The sequence below is a fragment of the Salarias fasciatus genome, chromosome 20 (assembly GCF_902148845.1).
Source record: "Salarias fasciatus chromosome 20, fSalaFa1.1, whole genome shotgun sequence".
Taxonomy (NCBI): domain Eukaryota; kingdom Metazoa; phylum Chordata; class Actinopteri; order Blenniiformes; family Blenniidae; genus Salarias; species Salarias fasciatus.
Window position 1 is genome coordinate 12,614,325 of NC_043764.1, and position 22,205 is coordinate 12,636,529.

At 42.8% G+C, this 22,205-nt stretch overlaps 1 protein-coding gene across 1 annotated transcript in view; it reads left to right on the forward strand.

Annotated features, from left to right (window-relative positions):
• atp9a (ATPase phospholipid transporting 9A) overlaps nt 1-19,715 on the forward strand; it is a 30,152-nt gene extending 10,437 nt beyond the window's left edge. Inside the window, exons 9-28 of the mRNA XM_030118380.1 lie at nt 621-696; nt 1,134-1,210; nt 2,012-2,172; nt 2,262-2,404; nt 3,072-3,184; nt 3,937-4,146; nt 7,132-7,293; nt 7,777-7,869; nt 7,951-8,034; nt 8,885-9,055; nt 9,604-9,702; nt 11,354-11,443; nt 11,708-11,852; nt 13,872-13,936; nt 14,799-14,954; nt 16,283-16,347; nt 16,560-16,668; nt 16,766-16,823; nt 17,562-17,765; nt 19,288-19,715. Coding sequence (XP_029974240.1) covers nt 621-696; nt 1,134-1,210; nt 2,012-2,172; nt 2,262-2,404; nt 3,072-3,184; nt 3,937-4,146; nt 7,132-7,293; nt 7,777-7,869; nt 7,951-8,034; nt 8,885-9,055; nt 9,604-9,702; nt 11,354-11,443; nt 11,708-11,852; nt 13,872-13,936; nt 14,799-14,954; nt 16,283-16,347; nt 16,560-16,668; nt 16,766-16,823; nt 17,562-17,765; nt 19,288-19,424 — 2,418 coding nt within the window. The 3' untranslated portion in view covers nt 19,425-19,715. The remainder of the gene's footprint in view (nt 1-620; nt 697-1,133; nt 1,211-2,011; nt 2,173-2,261; nt 2,405-3,071; nt 3,185-3,936; nt 4,147-7,131; nt 7,294-7,776; nt 7,870-7,950; nt 8,035-8,884; nt 9,056-9,603; nt 9,703-11,353; nt 11,444-11,707; nt 11,853-13,871; nt 13,937-14,798; nt 14,955-16,282; nt 16,348-16,559; nt 16,669-16,765; nt 16,824-17,561; nt 17,766-19,287) is intronic.
• The last annotated feature ends 2,490 nt before the right edge of the window (nt 19,716-22,205 follow it).

A 22,205-nucleotide genomic window follows, 5' to 3' on the forward strand; every position in this document is an offset into this window, starting at 1 on the left:
ATATCTGGTTATATATCTGATAAATAAAGTAGCTCCATTTCACTCCAAGGCCAGTTTGCAAAAAAAAAGAAAAAAAATGTGGCATGATAATAAAGAGAATGAGAAATATTGATATTGTTACAATTGTCATAGCCATCTATTTAAAATCAGTACAATAGGTAAGTCAAGATACAACAAAGTAGGTTGCCTCATTATTAACTTATTGATTTTTAAATAGTGATTTTTTTTTTTTTATCAGCCACAGAGTGTAAATCTAGAGAATAAAATTGATTGACTGAAATGCAAGAAATGGCAGTGAAACTTATCTTCTCATTGTTTCAGAGGTTACAAATGAACAGTAGCTGTTAATTTAATCTTAAGAACAGTTGCATAGTTTGCTTGATTAGTTTTTTGTTCAGATTTCAGTCCTTTGAGAGATCAGAGTATCCTGTTTACACGAACACTGAATACAATGATTGGATGTGCATGTAGGTTTATGTTCGCCTTGAATATAATGTCTTCCCACAATGCTTTGCACTGTGACAATAGCCATTTGGGACATTTGCACATTCAGCTGTACCCAGAACCCCACCAGGCGTGTTTTAACATTCTCTGTCAACATGTTGTGTCCACCGTCACAGGAAGACGGAGACCCCCCGGTGAATGAAAGCCTCAGCATTGAGAACACCCTGTGGGCCAGCACTGTTATTGCCTCTGGTAAATATGTGACCGGTGCTACTCCCATAAACCGGTTAATGTCCAGGAAGTAACCGGGTCCAGACTCCGCTGCACCTCATCCTCCTTGTCTAACCAAACATACACTCAGAGAAACATTTCTCATTCATAGCTCATTGACTGAGAGCAGTGGGGCAGCTAACCTCAGTAGCAGTAAAGAGAGCGTGCTCTTTCTCCATGAGGTTGAATCCACTTTGACCCACATGGACATGTGTTATCTATTAAGCAATTGGAAATCTGTGTCTGATATTCCTAATGACATTCTCCATTTGGAAATGTCTACTCATGTCAAGATTATGAGTCTGGGAAACGTCTTCCCGGCGTACTATATTTCATGTTTGAACTTTGTTATAATGACTTACGGCAGTTTTTTTTTTTTTTTTGTTCTTTTTCGCCCCCCCCCCCCCCCCCCCCTCCAGGCACAGTGGTGGGGGTTGTGATTTATACAGGCAAGGAGCTGCGCAGTGTCATGAACACCTCGAACCCAAGGCACAAGGTACAGTAGCGTGGACCCGAGACTGAAGAACATGGGTGCCGAACGTACAGCCCACGGGCCAAAACCGGCCCAGAGGAGGCCGCAGTCTGTCCCCTCAGGCTCAGAACAATCAAATTCAACTCAGTCCCATTTATGAAGTGTAGATTTATCCTCAGATTGAAGTTTATTGAAGCAGCCAACAACCTATAGTGTGAAAAAAATATGACCGTACTTTCTCAATAGAAGGAGTTACTGTTGCTGATTTATAGACTATGCTGTTTCACTAACAGCAAATGTTTTCACTTATTTATCACATTTCTCTCGTTTCAGTAGTCTCTAAACATTTCACATTCTTGATCACATTCATCCATTCTCTCACATCACTGCCACGTGAGATGCTCAGTCCTTCAAGGGCAGTTTAAGGTCGAGTATCTTACTCGTGAACACTTGAGCATAAAGGCAGGAGGGGAGATGGGATCGAACCTGTAACCTTGTGCCCTGCTCTACTGATCCACAGCCGCCCTGTAATTCGACAAAGTGAAGTCAGGCTATGGTTATAGTGTGACTGAGCCATTTCATCTGATATTCTTTGTCCCAGAATGCATTCAGAGGAGTGTAATCAATTCATTGTTCAAATCATGTTGCTCCTGAACTAAAATAAATTTGATTCCTGTGATTGACTCCTGCATTTGTTCATTTAGTTGAATTTAAATGTTTTTGTTTTGAAGGAGTTCAGAAAAAGTTTATGTCTTTGATCTCTATAACCTATGTTGTAAATCAGTCTTTTGGCTTGTGTGGCGTGTCTCTTTTCCTCATGAATAGGTGGGTTTGTTTGACCTGGAGGTGAACTGTCTGACTAAGATCCTGTTTGGGGCCCTGGTGGTGGTGTCGCTGGTCATGGTGGCCCTGCAGCACTTCGCCGGACGTTGGTACCTTCAGATCTTCCGCTTTCTGCTGCTCTTTTCTCACATCGTCCCCATCAGGTGAGATTCTCCCTCTCGTCATTTATCATCATGTGTTATTTTTATGTGCACAGAACTGAGATATTTTTGGTGTTTTTTTTTCCCTGCAGCCTGCGTGTTAATCTGGATATGGGAAAGATGGTTTTCAGCTGGATGATAAAGAAAGACTCCAAAATCCCTGGGACGGTGGTGAGGGCGAGCACCATACCCGAACAGCTTGGACGCATCTCCTACCTGCTGACTGACAAAACAGGTTAGGCCGCATACCCTGTATAGAATGACCAAACACTGCAAACCACAAGTCCGGCACTTAAATGAGAGGTTATGGTGCTCAGGATTTGCCAAGGAAGTGTCCTTAAAGACAGAGTTTAGTTGTTTCCTTCCCTGGGGGCATTGCTCTGTGGTGGGGTTTCTGCTTCCAGAAACCTGCTACTTAAAAGGCCCTTAAATCATAAAATCTCATCCATACATGTCTTTAGAGCCACACACCTCCGCCAGTGCACTTCCTCAGGCATGAGGTGTTGCACGTCAGATTTACAGCCCTCATGGCCAATAAACTGATCGGCCATTTCCCCGTCCGGAGCGCGATAAGACCCGTGAGGTCTGCGGGTCAGGCTAATGTACGAGCGAGGCCCCCTCAAGGCTTTTTGATACGCTGCTAGAAAATGCTTTTAAAGGAAGTGTCAGGATACAGAAGTTGTCTGTAGTGTCAAATGCTCCTGGTTTTCCTTCAGCCAGGTCCCCCCCCCCCCCCCCCCCCACTTACCGCATGTGACATTCAAACATCAATGAAAAGTTAAGAAATATGTTGGTTAATTGACCAAAAATATGTAAAAAAAATAGCATAAATGATGTTAGAAAAAAAATGTTTTCTGTTTAGTGTTTTGTTTTTAATGGCTGGAATGTGAAAACCCCCACAGGCACCCTCACTCAGAATGAAATGGTGTTCAGGCGGCTCCATCTTGGAACGGTGGCGTACGGCATGGACTCTATGGATGAAGTCCAGAGCCACGTTTTCAGCGCCTACACACAGGTAAAAACATGCATCAAGCCAAAGCAAAGCTATTTGTCAGGTCAAATAACTCACGACTTCTCGAGAGAAAAAGGAGTGAAATTCCCAAAGCTTGGGAAAGGGTCAGATAAACAGAACAAAGCATTGTTTTAGCCAGCATATGAGTTTGTGATTATTGTTTGGTTGAATGCTTCCTGACCTCAGATGACACTTTTTGTCCCCCTTGACACCAGAGGTTAGTGAAGCAGGAAACGGGATTAGCCCACAAGCGAAGCATTGACCGGACTCCTTTAATGACGCTACCATTAACCCCTGGAACGCACAGCCTTCTAAAAATAGCAGAAGCCTCAATGCAAAAGCAAATTGTTCATATTTACTCGACACATCTGGTTATATTTACAAGCCACTGTCACGCTCAGCGCTCACTGACACTAGAAAAGCTGCTACTTTCTTAGACTAAAACATAAAATGTGGACATATTTATATTGTAGTCTCTTTATTTTTTTTACTGGCTTTTAAGTGTGTGTTTATTGTATGTTGCGTTTCCTTTTTAATAGTTTGACTTTTTTAGCCAATCGTGGCTTTTTCTTTCTTCGACCCACTGATTGTTGGTTGTTTGTGCTGCAGCAGCTCTCCTCTGTTAGAAAAACCTTGACATCAGTGACAGTCTGCCTTTATAAAAGACCGTTATAACTTCTCTCAGATTCCTCTTAACCCTTCTTTTGATTGCAGTTTACCTATTGACCACAGTGTGCTCTTGTAATTGTCTTCAGCCCACCCATGACCTCCCGGCCTCCCGCGCTCCGGCGGCCACAAAGGTCCGGAAAACCATCAGCAGCAGAGTTCACGAGGCTGTGAAGGCCATCGCCCTGGTGCACAACGTGACACCCGTGTACGAGGCCAACGGCGTCACAGACCAGGCTGAGGCCGAGCAGCACTACGAAGACACTTGCAGGGTTTATCAGGCGTCCAGCCCAGACGAGGTACAGTGTCGCTCGAACATGAACACCTTCCTCTTTTTTCACTGATATTCTTACACAAAGGACTTAATAATCATTTGAGACAAAAAAAAAAACAATAAAATGTTTTTTCACAGAACACATGAAATATACATTCACCATAACTTGACTTAAAGAACAAAAAAAAAAATACAATCACATTAAAGCTAACTTGACTACAGTGACATAAAATCCACTTGTGTTTAACCAATAATCATTGACAAAATCAAATGAGCTGTGTTGTAAAATGTGAACAGGACAACCACAGAACAGGATTTAACATTGTTTTAAACTGATCTATCTTTAGAGAAACTCTTATTTATATTGTATAATAGTGTGTAATGTTGATTGCATCATTTTTAAACATGAAATCAATGCATCCAGTGAGTTATATTTCTGCTATTTCTATGCAGATATTACTGTTATTGTGTGATAATAATGCTCAACAGTGTTTTGGCAATATTTAATATTTTATAATGTAAAAATCCATTTAAAAAATGATATTATTATTCTGAAATGTGTGTGATATTGGTTGGTTTTACACTTTCCAAGAGATTTTTACCTGATTCAGTTGCATTTAAGAATATTTGCTTTAGTATTAAAAATGTCATAAATGTAACAAAAAGGTGAAGGAAAAAAATTCCAGAGCTGAAATATGAAATTCCCATTTGAATGTTTGCCTATTAAAGGGTTATCCTGAATGTGTATTTCATTAGATGGTTTTTTTTATATATACATTGTTATAGATTGTTCTTCCCACTCAAATTTATGTTTATTTTGATTTAATTGTTGGTCATTTAGAAGTTAATTGTGATCTTGCTTTGATTGTGGTCACTGTTAGCATCAAACAGACCTTTCAAATAGTAATAGAATTGTTTTATTGCTTCACTACATAGAAAACAAGATATTAAAACAGCAGATAAACATGAAAATATGATTTCAGGATTTTGTGTTTTCGGTGACTCTAAATACACTCACACACACACTCATGTGAATCCCTCTAATGTGATTATTTTGAATTGGCTTGTAGATCTTTTCATCTCCTCAGACTTAACAACAGACTTGTGCTCTGCTGATAATGAGGTTATCTCGAGTGTCGTTCTTTCTTGACGGGGTACCATTCATACAGACTTGCCTCCACAGTTGTGTCCTTGATCCGTATGAATTGTTTGAACATCAGGAAGAGAGCAGCGGAATTTGACTTGATCCATTTCCTGCAGTGTAAATACGGATTTCCTTAATGTGTTCCCCAGCCCATTGCACTTAGCCCCTTTTGAATTTCCTCCTTGATAGCAAATTTTAATAGAGGCCAAAGCAGGCTGTTATGATGAGAGGACTCGGCTTGTATCGGTGATAGGAAATGGAGTCATTTTAATGTTTTAAACTGCACTGGGTAAAGAAAGAACACACACAAAACCCTGCACTCTTGAATTGTTTTGTCAGTTTTGCTCCACCTCAGCAGATTGAGTTTGCCGCAGCTTTCAGGAAGTCTTATTATAGTTTTGGTTTTGACTGTGAGCACAGTTTGACCGTTGAATGTCTGGTTTTTATCAATGTGTCTGATCAAAAGTGACATTTTTCAAAACTTCTTCCTGTGTGCTGATATACATACATATCAGGGCTTGAGGGAATTGGTTAATTGGTGACTTTATATCCAAATGTGAATGTGTGCTTGCCTGTCTCTCTGTGGTTGTCCTGAATTGAACTGTGACCTTCCTTTACCATAGTCAGCTGGGGTCGGCTCCAGAGCTCTGCAGCCCCAAGCTGAATATAGAATAATATTTCAGTAAAGTAGCATCAGTGAAACAATTATGATCGTTGTAGCAAGTATAGCTGAGGCGTTTTGCAGGTGATTGGTGAAGGTACTTAAAGCAAAACAGTACGGTTTCATTAACGCATACATTGAGTTCACGGAGTAAACTAATCAGAAGTTCACGAGAATCAAGTTTCAAAGCTCTAGATGAGCTGCTGTAGCTCAGACTGCTGCAAAGGTTTGTTTGTCGAAGCATGCCAGACACACAGCGCACCACAGTTTGCCTCATGCAGGGCTTCGTAAGTGGGACATCCACACAGTGAGACGAGTGGTTATGATGTTGTGTCTGATCGGTTGTAGATCTGAATCATATTCGGGCAGATAAGACTACTCGTCAGCCGTGAGGCGGTTGTGACTCAAACCCCGCTGCCTGCAGCATTGTTCACTTCAGTTTGAAACGTTCAGCCAAGCCAGATGCTGCTATTATAAGGTGCTGCTGCTGCTGCGGTGCAGGCCAGATCCAAGAATTCTTCTTCAGTGAAAATTTCGAGACTGTGACGAAGCGCAATCTTCATATTTCCCAACCTGGATGACAAACTTCACGGTTCACAGGCTTTGTCAGACTACATGGGCACATATTTCCAAAATAAGTCATTTTGTAACCATGCACTCTGTGCTTTTAAAATTAGCATTGGCACTTGGACAGCCCAGTATTTTTCTTTCCTCCTCTGCTGTTTGTCCTGTCTGCAGATGAAGGATGAATCAGGTCTGTGATTTGGCTTGTTGTCTGGAAGTTATTGGGCAATGTCATCTTCCGTCTTTTCCACGTGTTGCCATCGTATTAATGGATGTTGTGTCCTTTAGAAACGATTTGAGCAGAACATTATTTTCACTTCAGAAATGGACGTCCTCCCAGTTTATCAATCAATAGTCTTAAGTGCTGAAAATGCTGGAGCTATTGATTCTCAACATACTGCTCTCTCTCTGAGTGGCCCTCGCTGTCTGGACTAACTTACTGACTTGATGGCTTTACTTTCATTAAAATGATGACAATAATGATTTTCTCCTGTGACGTCCTGAGTTATGGGCATACTGTATGATTTTATTAAAACATTAGCTCTCACATGCTGAATGATCCTCATGTTTCTGTCTCGTATATTCAGCGCTGCGTTTGATCGACCACCCATGAAACTCTCTCTGCTCTGTGGTGTTGATAGGTGTCGCTGGTGCAGTGGACTGAGAGCGTGGGCCTCACGCTGGTGGGGAGAGACCAGTCCTCCATGCAGCTGCGGACCCCTACTGGCCAAATTCTGAACTTCACCATCCTTCAGATATTTCCCTTCACCTATGAGAGCAAGAGGATGGGCATCATAGTGCGAGTGAGCGCCCAAATGACAGTTGTTCCGTGTCTTTTTTTGATTGCCGCAACTTGTATTGTGTTGCTTGATTTCCCTGTTGCTCATAGATTACTTTGAGTCAGGATTTGATGTAAGTCAGTGGTCGGTTGCTAGGATGTTTAATTCCTGCTTGGTTTCGACAAGAAAAACAGATTATTGTTGAAGCATATTATCTGAGAAGAAAAACCCCACCGCACAGCCTCTGACTAAATCTGATGACTAACTGTATTTTTGTTGGCCAGTGTATAACCCAGGAAGCCTGGGACTTTCATAATGGACTTCTTGTGATATGAAAGTTTGTTTTAATATACCTCTTGTGAAAATACAAATGAGTTATGTTAAGTAGTGTTGCTAGGCAACACACAATTATAAAATAGTGCATGCGTCTCTTCACTCATGTAGGTTTTCATTGCATGATTGCACGGCATTAACCTTTGCTGAACTGTGAGTGAACTGTTTGTGCAGGATGAATCAACAGGAGAGATAACGTTCTACATGAAGGGAGCTGATGTGGTGATGGCAGGCATCGTCCAGTACAATGACTGGCTGGAGGAGGAGGTATGCATTGACTCTGATTTCTTTCCTGTTGCTCAAATATAAAGAGACCTGCCAACCTGCTCGAAACCTCTATTTTTACAGTGTGGAAACATGGCAAGAGAAGGTCTGAGGGTTCTGGTGGTCTCCAAGAAGTCTCTTACAGAGGAACAATATCAAGATTTCGAGGTAGGCGAAAACTCTGGAGTTTAACAGGCATGGATGTGAAGCTGGGCAAGGGGCTGAGTTTCTGATATAACCTTTAGATATACGTTTGTGTTGCTGCAGTGTGCAGAATTTCACATGCAGCAATAAAAGTTCTTTCTTTTTCGCCTCTTTTCTGTAAACATGCAAGCCAGTGGACGTTCAACGGCTCAATAGTTCTGTCACATGTCACATGCAACAAAAAGCACAACTGTGGATTGATATTTTCGGACGACGTGTTCTGTATTTCTGAATGTCAAAGAATGTAATTGGAGTAACCTCTGACCCCCACACCCCCCTCCCCTCCCCTTTCCCCTGCAGCCCTCCCAGCCACACACACACACAAACACAGACCACTCAGACCAGGCCCCACTCATTGTTGGAGCTGGGCAGGGCCGTCTCCCCTGCAGTTGTTCGCCCCGGGCCCATTGCTGGAGTGTATAATTGAGTGAGCAGAGCTGGTGGGCAGCAGTGAGTCATCAACTGAGTCACACACAGAGTTTGTGTTCCTGTATGACTCACACTCAGATTGTTTTTGCTTTATCTCACTCGCAAGCTGCCCTGAAGTTTGAGCAGCGAAGATGGGTGTTGACCCATTGATTTCGTCAGTTTTGTGTTTTACAGCATTGTAGGACAAAACTCGAAAGGAAATACCTGCAAGTTTGGATTCCCTGATAAATGCAAGTAGTGTAATATCTGCCTCGGTTGCACGGTTCGCCTCATTTAGGTGACCACAGTGATATTATCCCCTCTTCCTGGCTCTCTCTCTCTTCCTTTGGCTCTCTAATCCAAACCCTCCCACTCACAGTATTCCCATCTTTTTGCAATTTCCCAGGCACGTTACGTCCAGGCCAAGCTCAGCGTCCATGACCGCTCTCTGAAGGTGGCGACAGTGATTGAGAGCCTGGAGATGGAGATGGAGCTGCTGTGTCTGACTGGGGTGGAGGACCAGCTCCAAACTGATGTCAGGCCCACCCTGGAGATCCTGCGCAACGCAGGCATCAAGGTCCGAGGAGGGTAGATCAGCTTAAAGCCGACTGGATGGAGAAACTCGAAAAACCTCAACATTTAGAAACAAAACACGTTTTGCATGTCCATCTGGCTGACACTTTAATTTCTGTTGAATATGTCTGTCTTAGAAGTACATCCTCTGGCCCAGTGCACTGCAGATGTGCACAATTCACTCTCCATATGAATCTATTTTTATTCTTTTGTAGTGCTGTGAGAAACAGAAATGAAGTTGAATTGAGTGAATCTCTATTGAATCTGTACAAAGGCCTATACAACTTTCAATAACCAATGCTGAATTATCTCAATAATTAATAGTTATATAATGAATAACTATAACGAATATAATAATATATAATAATGAATACATGTGATTTGTGTTTTTTTTAATAGAAAATTGAGTTGTAAAATGTGCAGTTGAAGTGCATGAATTGGTAAACGTGCCCATAAGTTGAGCAACATGTTTAAGCTTCATTTTAAACTCTGAAATTATAAAATCTCTCCTCAAAAATGCATGTGCATGTTTGTTTTTCGGTTTGTGGTCAGGTTTGGATGCTGACCGGAGACAAACTCGAAACTGCGACATGCACTGCTAAAAACGCCCATCTGATCACCCGCAACCAGGACATCCACATCTTCAGACCCGTAAGTGCACTTCAGCGTCCCGTCTTCCTCTTGATGTGGATAGAAACTGTTCATCCCCCGTTAGCGACACGTTCCTCACACTGTCGGCCCACGGTCATCCCCGCTCCGCAGCCACAGCCCATTGGCCGGTGGTCATGTTGCCCCCACAGAGCGACGCACGCCGACCGAACCAGCGTCCGCAGCCGAATAACTCGCCTCCCACCAGCCCGAGCATCCGAGCCACTGTCCGAGAGAACAAACAGGCCTTCGACTCAAACTCAGAGGAGAAACCAGCTGAGCCACTCCCACAGGGAACACGCAGAGGGTTCACTTCCTAATTTGTTTTGCAGGTTTCAGGCTCTCTCCCCACTTCGATAGTCCCCCTCTGCCTTCCCCTCTGGAGCCGTGCCAGAGCAGAAGGAGCGCCTGCCATGTAGGAAGGTTAAAACTTGCGTACAACTGTGGTTACTGGAAGAGAATAACAATGGCTGGCACGGCTTGAAAACCCGGGTCCCAGCGGACGGGGGAGTGCTGACTGGGCCTGCAGCACATGCATCTGGATTAGTTTCCTGGTGGCCACCAATGGCCTGATCTGGATTGACGTATGAATAGTCAGTCGGAGGAGGATATTTGTACCAGAGCATCGCTCTTGCTGACAGATTAACACAGTGCCATGTCAGAGCTGCATTTTTGGAGAATTTCTAAGTCTATATTTGAACTCTGCGGAAACTCTTCATGCAGTATGTTTTCCTTTGTCCCACTTTTCCTTTTTAGATTTAGATTTTACTGAAGCGCATCAAGTGAACATTTAATGGATGTTTGATAATAAATATAGTTTATTATAATATTGTTTGATGTCTTTAAGACAGTTGCACTAATCAATCACAATTTCTTTCATTTTTCAATTGGGATTATTTTTCCTGATTTAATCGTTATTTTATAACAGTTTGATTCAATGTGCAATGTAATATTTTTTTTTTATCGCGACCCCTCGCAAACATGTTGGCAAATTTCTATTTCACATATTGTAAAAGTGAACTTTTTATCTTTTCTCTCTGATGCCAGAACATTATGATAAAAAAATATGACCCATAATTTAATCTGGAGTTGTGATCTCCCAAGAGAGTTTTTAAGGTTCCATTTCTAGAAAGACAACACAGAAGGCATTGGTTAGTCCTGTCATCCCACATTATCCCCAACTTGGAGCTTAATTCCTGCCAGTTTCCTTCAGACTGTCGACAATGATTTCATGATAATCACAGAAAACACGACAGAGTGGTTTTACGCGGCTGCTTGTATTGGATTTTTATTATTTGTGCAAATAATGACAAAGCAACCTCAAACTGCTCCCAGTGGACGGATGGAGCGCCTTGCATGGCAGCCACATCCACTGGTTTGGTCGGTGGTGGCCGAGAGGTTAGAGAAGCAGACGGGTTCAAATCCCACAGCTGACGTGTCTCCGCTGTGGTTCTCTGAGGAAGACCTTTGACCTCAACCAGCTCCCTGGAGCGCCTTCATGTGCCTGCATCTCCACAATCAATGTGGAGAAATTTCCCTGAGGAGATTATTAGTGTAGTTTTATTCTGTCACTGATCATCATTCCTCTCTGTTCGTATCTGGACCTCTGTGTTTGCACTCGCGTGCATCTTAAAGGTGGTTGGCATTTCCGCAGGTGACAACACGAGGGGAAGCCCACCTGGAGCTCAACGCCTTCAGAAGAAAGCACGACTGCGCCTTGGTGATATCGGGCGACTCGCTCGAGGTAACCGCCTTCGTGTGTGTGTGCCTAACGCTCGTCCCACCGACTTATCTCACCTGATAAAACTGTGACGCGTTTTCATTGTGAAGCACGATAATATCACTTCCACTGAAGCTTATCTGGAAGTGGTGTCTGTGGTTAGAGTCCCTGTCAAAAACCACATTTGGAGCGAGTAACTGTAACTTGTGCTGAGATATTGAAGATTGGGCTGAGATCGGTTGAATGCGGTGGCCTGAACTCCTCTCCTGTCTGGGGCTTTTCTTGCAGGTTTGCCTGAAATACTACGAGTATGAGTTCATGGAGCTGGCATGTCAGTGTCCCGCTGTGGTCTGCTGCCGATGCACCCCCACGCAGAAGGCTCAGATAGTCCGGCTGTTGCAGGAGCGCACGGGCAAACTCACCTGTGCTGTAGGTGAGTAGAACATGGAAAACCATCAACCAGCCTTATTCAACTGGAAAGAAAGAAAATGGTTGATTTCTTCTTCTTTTTTTTCCACCCTTTGTGTCCCCCGTCCTCCTCAATACGTGTTTATTCATCTCAGCCTCTCAAGCCACCCTCATTTTCATGTTCTCTCAATCAGTACTTCAGTGTCCAACTGTGCTCATGTGCATATTAGTGCATATTCCTAAGTATGAATCAGTTATGATTGATCATAGTTTTAAAATAGAGACCATTAAATGAAAGTGAGAGATGCCTTTCCAAAAGACGACAGTGTTTCTGTTATGATGAGAAGTCTAAAGCAGAAGTCATCCACTTCCTCTCTATGCATCACCTGCGTTGGTGATGTTGTGTGTTCTGTGGTTGTCACCGACTTACTGTCACCAGTTGAAAGCATTGTGAAGAAATGCAGAAGTTAAAAAAAAAGCCTACTTTAACACAGTGAAGCGCACTGACATGATTGAATAGCTGTGATCAGGCCGACATCTGCTGAGAGAGTCTGATGAATGGATTGTGAAGGACATAGCCTCTAAATTAAAAAATATGTTTGATCAGACCTCTGTAAGGGAACGCAACCAGAAAGACTCTTCCACAAACGTAAGGGGGAATACACATTACAAAGTTATAGACGTGTACCTAATAAATTGACCATTAAATGTACGGTACTTACCTGTCTGTGAGTTGCACCTCAGTTTATACAGTATGTTCACACTCCAGGAGGAGGACGAAAGTGAAGGACAAGTGCCGTAATGTTTTCACTCAGCTCCTTCTGTCAGATAATATTGAGTCTGCTCGGCACCCTCTTCCGGGGTGAAGTTTCTTCTGCTGTGTGATTCGCGGAATCTTGTGTGATTGGTCAGATTTTTCTTGTTTGCTTCCATATTCCGCCAACTCACAAACCAATACTGATGCCAGCTTCATCACCAAAAAAATCATCCTCCTCCTGAGCTTCAAACATCTGTTTTTCTACCTCCTCCTCATCTTTTACCAACTTAAACTCTGCTCTTTCTGCCACTGTTACACCCTCTCACTGTATCATCGAAACGTCACAAAAGTTTGTCTTAGCAGGCGTGGTATGAAATGTTCTGACCAAAAATGAAGGTTTCTTTCTCCTGCTGGCTGACTGCAGCAAGTGAACTTTGTTCTTCTACCATTTGGATATACCAACAAGCACATTTTACTATATTCTTAAATTAGGAGTCATCAGCCCTTTAAAAGCAGCCTTACTTTGACAGAAGGGAGCAATAATGTTGGGCTGTTTTTTAAAAGAAACTTATTTCTTTTTAAACATTAATATGCAGCTGCAGTACTGTGTTTCATCAATCAATGTAAGCAAGAAAACATCTAACTGGTTCCACACATGATGTTTTTTTTTTTTTTTTTTAGAAATAAACTGTTTGTAAACTTACGTATATAGGAGCATTGATGCTGATTTGGGTTTTGAAGGTGGTGACGCTCAACTATCACCTTCACATTGTCTTAAGTGATATACTCACCGATCTGGGATCACGTCTGCCTTAAACATTGCAATATCTTAGTCTCGCTTTGTTTCAACATTTCAAAGTCTTGGAAATTCTTGATATCTTTTTTGATAGTTTTATATAATTGATTTTAATTTGAAATTACACTTTGCACTTGTTTGTACAAATTATTATTTGGTGTTTGTGGAGTAATCCAGCTATTTGTCATTACTGGGCTTCTGGGTAAATCTGAACATAAGATCATAAATCACTGATCATATAAATGTGATCAGTTTAACTAGAGTTCATGTAAATGTGACAGTGTGGCCTTTTTATGGGAAAAAAATGGAGTCAGATTCACAGAAACGGGCTTTTGTGAACTGATGTGACCCGACTCTCCCTTTCTTTTGATGTCTTCATCTCAACAATACGTGAAGTACAGTGCACATGCACACAATGCCCCGCAAACAGTATGTATTGGTGAATCACTCATGTGAATCCTGACACCTCCGTGGCTTTTGTTGTCTCTTAGGGGACGGAGGAAACGATGTCAGCATGATCCAGGAAGCGGACTGTGGCGTGGGAGTGGAAGGAAAAGTAAGTCTCTCTCCATCTCATTGCCTCACAGGTTTTCACTCCGTGTTTCCTGCCAAGATCTCTCTCAACATGACATGCTCACAGATGATTCCTCTTTTTTAAACATCTATTGTCTGAACAGAGGAAACAAAGACGGCAGGATGCTTTTGTACTTCTCATCAAACTGCCTCTTTTAATTATTGCCTCAGAAATTGTTGCCCACCTTTTTGCTATCACAGTTAATAATGTTTCAATCACAACCACAATAACTACTTTTAACGACTTGTTGGAAAAAAAAAATCATGTTTTATTTTATTGATTTATATTTTTTGGTTACCTCTACTGTTAGGTCGTACATGAGAAAGGTAAACGATTGATTGATGTTCTGTTACATTGCTGATGTGTAAAAAGGACAAGTTTGACAATTTTGTTGCTTCAACAATTTAACACTAAAAAATTAAATATTGAGACATTTATGAGCTGAATTTATTTACTAGTTATTGGTGACGTCATTTTAATGCAGCTTTCTGATCATTAAAGCCGATCCCTGTATGTGTGACAATTGGTGTGAGCTTATCTAGTTTATCTTGTTTCAAAATTGTGATGTTTTGCAGAAGTAATCATGAATTAATCAGGAAACAATCAGCATTCAGTCAATTCATTGTTGAAAACTCTGCTGTTAACCCATGACTTTGTATAAAATCTAATATTGTATTTGCAGTTTATGGAGAATACTGTAGTTTATACTGTAGTATTAATTGAAAATCAGTCGGATTATTTTGATAAAGAGAAGATTCATATCTGCACGCTGGGTTTCTGTTATGAAGCGAGAGTCCGCTCTTCATGCGTGTCCTCGCTGTCCTCTGTGCTGTGTGTTTGACAGGAAGGAAAGCAGGCCTCTTTGGCTGCCGACTTCTCCGTGACTCAGTTCAAACATTTGGGCCGTCTCCTCATGGTCCACGGTCGGAACAGCTACAAGAGGTCTGCGGCCCTCAGCCAGTTCGTCATCCACAGGAGCCTGTGCATCAGCACCATGCAGGTAAAAAGCAACCCCAACACCATGTCTGCGCGCATGACTCAGCCTGGAATTATAACTGAGTGTTTTCTAATTGATTTGGCTCAATTTCCTGTTAAATTTCCAAAAAGTCCTGACTGGAACATGCCGTACTAATAATTCTGGCCTTAACATCTGTGGAATCTGTATGGAATAAGTTAATACATCACATATTCGATTTGTTTTTCCTTATACTTCCTCAGCCTCACAGTTTAGTTGAAGGTGCATTGAAAAATCTTTATATACAATGTTTTTCATGAAAATGCTGTCATCTACATTTACAATAACTGGAGCTGATCCTTGTCCTGCTCGGATGGCGTCAAAAACCAGCATAAAATGTTTTATTTCATTTAGAACCTGAAAAACTGCCCAGTGTTTTCATTTTAGATGATCCTGGTTCTGTATTGATTGTTGACACGCATCCCAATCCCTGTTAATTCTCTTTTTACCACACAAGCTGACCGTGGTAATGGCATTAAAATGAGGTTAAATCGAGGCTGAGAGTGTTTAAACTGAACGAATTATCCAGACACTGTGGATATTTTCATCACACGAGCCAAACCAAGGCATAAAGTTTTAAAATAACTGACAACAAAGTAAAAAAAGAAAAAAGAAACCTCAAGTTTATGCACGGAAATAGTTGTTTTGTTCATTCACAACACTAAAACCTCCATTTGAGGAGGAGTAGAGGGAGAGAGCAGGTCAGGTTTCACGGGTGGCCATGGAAGGGTGGGGTGCAGGATGACTCAGAGGAGGCAGCCGGTGGTGCCCTTCCACTCCGACCCTCCCACCCCACAGCGTTCCCCGGTCCAATTCCCATGTCCCAGTCCACCCTCGGCCCCCGCTGCACCGGGACCGCTCATGACTCACTGCATCATGGACTTTTGGGGCTTTGGGGAGGCCGTCCTCCACATGTGTCACATTAACGCCGACCGCAGCTGCAGCCCTGACCCGTCTGTTTTGGGGCAGCGCGGACGGCTGGCTCACCAGTTGACATCTCGATATTGGCATCGTCCGAGCGCTGGACACTCATCTTAGAGTTAGTCATCGCAGTTTGAGCGTCTGCAGCAGTAGCAGTCAAACGGTAGAACGAACATTATTGCATTTTGTGTGTGAGCGCACGCCGTCAGTGTGGCTGCTGTTGGATTTATGTCCCTACATGTCACTGTGATTATAATAAAACATGAACTCTTGTTTTATTTCTTGCCGCATCAGTTGAAAAGGGAATGTTTGAAGCTTTATTCCTTCATTTATTTTCAATTCCCTTGGTATTCAATATAAAAAGTGTTTTCTTTGTGTCTTTTTCCCTCCAGGCGGTTTTCTCCTCTGTTTTCTATTTTGCCTCCGTCCCACTCTACCAAGGATTCCTGATTATTGGGTGAGAGTCAAGATCTGAATGTCGATGACTTATCAAGAGAGCATTTGGCTGCCTCGCTCCCCTGGCATTTCCTCTGTGTGTTACAGCACTGGTTAAATGTGAGAAGGGGAAAAATTGAAAAATAACTCTGAATCTCACAGTGTGACGCATTTTCTATGTTTGCCATTTTAATCTGGGTAATATCCATCACACTCAATTTGGTCTTGTTTCAGTTACTCCACCGTCTACACCATGTTCCCAGTGTTCTCCCTGGTTTTGGACAAAGATGTCAAGTCGGAGGTCGCCATGTTGTACCCAGAATTGTATAAAGATCTCCTGAAGGTATGGAACAAGTTATGACTCAGACTGTCACTGTTCCAGCTACATTATCTATGAAATCCCTGGATAGAAATCAGATTCTACTGTTTTGTCTTTGCAGGGTCGTCCGCTGTCTTTCAAGACATTTTTAATATGGGTTTTAATAAGTATCTATCAAGGTAAGAGGAGAGCATCAGAGCCATCCACCCCCTGTATGCACATTAATTTATATCTATTGACACATGGCAGGCTGCAGAGGCACAAGAGCAGATAGAAATGGAGCTCAGACGTTCAGTCCAGGACTGTATTTGGTATCGATATGGGTTTGATTCCAATACAGCAACTTTCCATTCAATGAACCACAGAGAGGCACCTCGACAATTCAATTCCTGAGAAAGCAGAGGCGACAAGGGAAAAGAAAAACTCCTTTTAACAAACCTCCACCGGATCTGAGACGTCAGCTTTCTGCTTGCAGGGAAGTAAAAGAGAAAGGGACTGAACAGATAACACAAACAAACAAACAGGTCGATGTCAGGCCGAAAGATAATCGGCACCCTGCTGACTTAAAAAAGATACAGACAGAATAGAGAGCACAGACTGCAGCAGAGAAAGTTACTGACGTGTGTTATTTAGAGTGAGAAAAGGAAGAAAATCTTCAGGAAGTCTAAACCCAACGCAGCTGAGCCTGTCTGAAACTAAAGTATGAAACCTAACAAATAACGAAATACATGGATTTATCAGCACACTCGCTTCTTATATGTGTTAGAACTGAGGAGACTTCAAAATGAAATATATATTATATATTAAACATGTGATAATGACCTTTCAAGATTCAGATTCAGATATACTTCGTGACTAGTGCGAATCCAGATGCTGAACTCAACTCGAAACGCCGCGGCCTCTCGTCTCCTCCACAGGGAGCATCATCATGTACGGCGCCATGCTGCTCTTCGAGTCGGAGTTCGTCCACATTGTGGCCATTTCCTTCACCTCCCTCATCCTGACCGAGCTGCTGATGGTGGCCCTGACCATCCAGACGTGGCACTGGCTCATGATCGTCGGCGAGCTGCTGAGCCTGGCGTGCTACGTCGCCTCGCTCGTGTTCCTGCACGAGTTCATCGGTGAGTGGAAGGCAGGCCGAGGGTTTTGTCTTTTCACGGAGACGAGCAAACTTCAACGCAGGACGACCGCTGTTGTTGTGCCTCGGCCGACCTTGAAATAGTGCGTCAGCGTTCGCCAGCGAGCTAGTCCTGCTCGTCCACGTCGTGTCTCCGGTGTGCGATTAGCCGCGGTGTTTTGGATATTAGGAAGTGTAGAGGTGAGCGTCTTGACAACCCGTCCTGGTGTGGATGGATTTCCAAAAAGGAAATAACAGTCCAGTTAGTTTCCTGCAGACTTACCAAGGTTTATGTGTTTATCGCGTCCAAGTGTGTCTGGTAGAAAAACACACAGTCATGCACATTGGGAGTTTTTTCGACGAAAACAAGTTTTATAGCAGAATAAAGAGTCTGTTGTTACAGTTTATCTCGCTCCACTTGTTGCCAGGCTGTTTCACATCTTATTTACTTCAGTTGACAGAAAAATAAGCCGTTTATAGTCGGGCCATATTAAGATGCGTGACATATACGATGCTGTGACCGAAAGCTGTTCAAGTCTTTATTTTCAGCTTTATGTTGGGCGTGGAGTTCCATTTTCAGCCGGCAACCTCCACCGCCGAGGACCGTGACTGGCGTGTGGTCAAGGACACTCTTTTTGGACGGATTTTCTCCCTCTTGAAGTCCGACAGGAATAGATTTTAAAGCCTATTCTTCTGTTGCATGTGCAGTTTGCACACTTAATTGGACATTTTCCAAAGTTTATTTTCCCTTTTTTTCCTGCATTCAAAGCACTCCAAGTAACACTCAAAGTCAGAAGGAACTTTTTAGTTTCTCATTCAATTGCCTAAATGGAGATATGCCTCAGCTGAGTTGAGTGTCAAAGGTGTGTGTTCGTGTGTGTCGGTGCCCTAAAACCATCAGGACCGTCGTCGCTGTCGTCTGGCCCACTTACGAACACGGTCAGCAGCAAAAGTTTGACTCACAGAAGCAAGTAAAGTCGTCGTAAAGCCCAAATAAAAATGTTGTGGTCTCCCCTCACCAGGGAAAAGTAAATGACTTAACCGCCGGGCCAAATGTGAATGACTAAAGGAATCCCCGAGCATAATAAAGTAGGTCACAGAATCGTGTTCTCTAATCCTCTCCTCCCTGCTAAGAAATGGAGGGGGCGTGTGTGTGTGGGCGGAGCTAAAACCACTCCCAGAAAAAAAAAAACACAGCCTTTCCTAAAACACTGGGAGCTGAACAATGAGTGGAGGCCAACATCAGCTGATCTCTTTAAAATAACCACAACTCATATTTCCCCTCAGAAAAGGAAACCATCCAGAAAATATTCACACTTCATGAAACTTCATACGAAATCTCAACAACTTCGAATTTTTTATTTAGGGAACAAGTTTAATCCGACGTCCTGCAAGCCGCAGTGTTCCTCTGCTGTTTTGAATGCTCATCACTTAATTGAATTCAAGCTGATTTTGATCCACTGGAACTTTTGACCGATGCTCAGAACCGGTTTCTCTCCGTCTGTCTCGAACCCTCCTGTGTCCAGACGTGTACTTCATCACCACGGTGTCGTTCCTGTGGAAGGTGACGGTCATCACCCTGGTGAGCTGCCTGCCGCTCTACATCCTCAAGTATCTGCGCAGACGCTTCTCTCCGCCCAACTACTCCAAGCTCACATCCTAAAGAGAACGGCAGAGGAGGGGGAAAAAGAAAAGTTTACTGCGGCATCAGACTCGGATTCATCCCCTTCAGCTCGGTGTGAAGCTATCGAGACGTTACAGGGACAGATTGCTTTTGTTAGTTCAACGGCAGTGTTAATTCTCCATGTGTTTGATGCAAGGACTAACTCATAAAAACTAAAGATTGATATTCAGTAGAACCATGTCAAGTGAACTGGAGGTAGCATTCCCACTCAGGACCTGATTCACTTTCTCCTCCAACACTGATTTCTAAAAGGAGTTTGAGAATCATACAATTTAGGAAAAAAAACAAAAAAAAAGTAAAGTTTACCGGCTAGACTTTGCATAAAACACACGTCTGCAAGTTTGTGTATTTGTTTGTGCGTCACCCTCGACGCTCCGGCCCGACACGGCGGAGGTGGTGCGGTGGCTTATTTTAGCATGACCCGTGGTGTCTGATGTTAAATCCGTCCTGGTGTCTTTGTGCGGACCCCGAGCCGTCGCTGTTTGTGGAGAGCGGCCGCAGAAGGAGCGCTGAGGGTTATTTGCAGCCCCAACCTTTCCGCTGGGGGCTTGGCGGCGCGGCGGCGGCGCGCGGCCTCAGATGTGGCCGCCCGGTCCGGCCGCGCTTCAGCCATTGCATGATGACTCACTGTAACAGTGACCTAAAGCCATAACTCAAAATACCCCGACCGTCCAGCCGTTCCCTCTCACGGAGTCTCATCTAACAGCGACTAACCTCCACACCTCAGAATAAAAGAAGAAACTCACCACAAATACAGTTAACATGTATTACCACTTTACACATTGAAGGAAAATAAACTTTCATTTCACTGGTAGTGTGATGATAGACTGTAAATATTTAGCAGCTAACAAATTAACACGTTACCACTTTTCAACAAGAACTCGGTTGTGCAAAAAACTAACTTATCTTTCTCATGTGACTTGGTGAAGTATCAGAACAGTGTCCTCGGTGCCATAATAATCATTTCCTCGGTATGCTCAACTTAAAAAAAAAAAAAAAAAAGAAGCCCCACTGAATTCAAGCTGTTTGCACAGAGATTTTTGTTTTGTACGACTGTTGAGTCTCTTTTTTATGTTGTTAAAGGCACATAAAACAATGTTAAAATGATGTGGCTGCTTGTAAATAACTTTTTTTTTTTTTAATTTATTAACATGTCTTATTTAAGAATGGTCATTGCGCTCAAATGAGCAGAACAAAAAGGGAGAATTGTCCTAATGTCAATGTTGTGATGACGATTAATAAACATCATGTTTTCTTTACTTGTTGGTGGTTTTGTTGGTACTTTTTTCCCCCACTTACATTCTACAACTTATTTATGGTACAGTGCTATGCTCCTGAAAAGTGTTACATACAACTAGCAGTTACAAAATCATTTTTTTTAATTGAATGTTCTTTTTTTTTTGTTACAGCTGGCATGTTGTTTATGATTGATGAGGTGTTTAATAGAAGAAAGCCCCGCTGGTTGTTTCCTCTTTGATGACTCCACAGATGCATGAAGCTGTGTCGGACATGTGATATTTGAAGCCGCTGTTTTCCTTCAGGACGTTCACAGTTTGCACGCGGAGGCCTTCCTGCTCCTCCGTGATGAGCTGCGAGCCGCCGGGTCCAGGCCCCGGGACGGGGGATGTCTGGCCCCCTCTCACCAGAGGGGGGAGTCCCTGACGCCTCCTTTCCACTGGTGGTCCCGTCCGGCATGCCTGAGGCTTCCCTCAGTCCTCAGCAGGATCGCGTGTCACAGTTCAGAGGTCAGGTTTCCTCATTTCAGGAGCTCCGTCGGCCTTGAGGAGAAGAACCTGCCAGCAAAACTACAAATACCTGATTACAGTCACAACCAACTGCTTTAAGTTATTACTTGATTAATACTTCATTAGCTATAGTTACTAATTACTGCTGCTTATACTGCATAGTTGCAGTTCTGTCAGTACCTGGAAATGAGTACTTGATTACAGTTAGTTACTAGTAACTTCAGTAAATTGCAGTTGAGTTAATGCCGAGTTAGTGCTTGATCACTTTAATTGTTTTAATTACTAGTTGCTGCTTCAAATATAATTGAAGTTAATCAACTAGTAGCTACATTTTATCTTTTGATTAAAGCTATATTGACTAGTTACATCTGTGAAAAATAATGAAAATACTTTGGGAGTGACTAAAAAATTAGAAGTACTTGATTACTTTTATAATTTATAAGTTGTAATGTTTTTTTTATGAGTTTCTAAATATTGCTAGAAATATTATTGGTTACTAGTTACTTTGGGTGTGTGTGTTGCCATGGTAACATTGGCAGCAGAATCTGAAGCCATAAAAGCCGGATTTCTTTCCGAACGTGCGGCGCAGCCCCTCAGCTGTGCGTCTCCGGACGAAATCCTCAGCGCTCCTCCAACTTTCTCTGCTTGTTCCGACGGCCACATGCGTAAGTGATACCGTTAAAAGAAACATTCCCCTCCATCAGTCCCATGGAAGCTGAAATTCCACTCCGCTCTGTGGTGGGCTGCCAGCAGCGGAGCCCCCCGCCGCCTCGCTGCCAAACTCGCAATCCAGCCAGAAGCCAAATAAATTCCCAAATCCACTTTGTGTTTTACAAGCTTTGGATTTTCAGGCCTTTAAATCTTTATTTCTTTCTTTTTTTAAGTAGCTTACAGCTTTTACATAACAGTTCCTTGTTAATGATGTCGATGTCGGCGCATTTTATCTTTTGAAGACAGGAGTGTGGAAACATGGTACACGCAGAGTACCTGCACCAGAAGACGAGTTACTCCACCA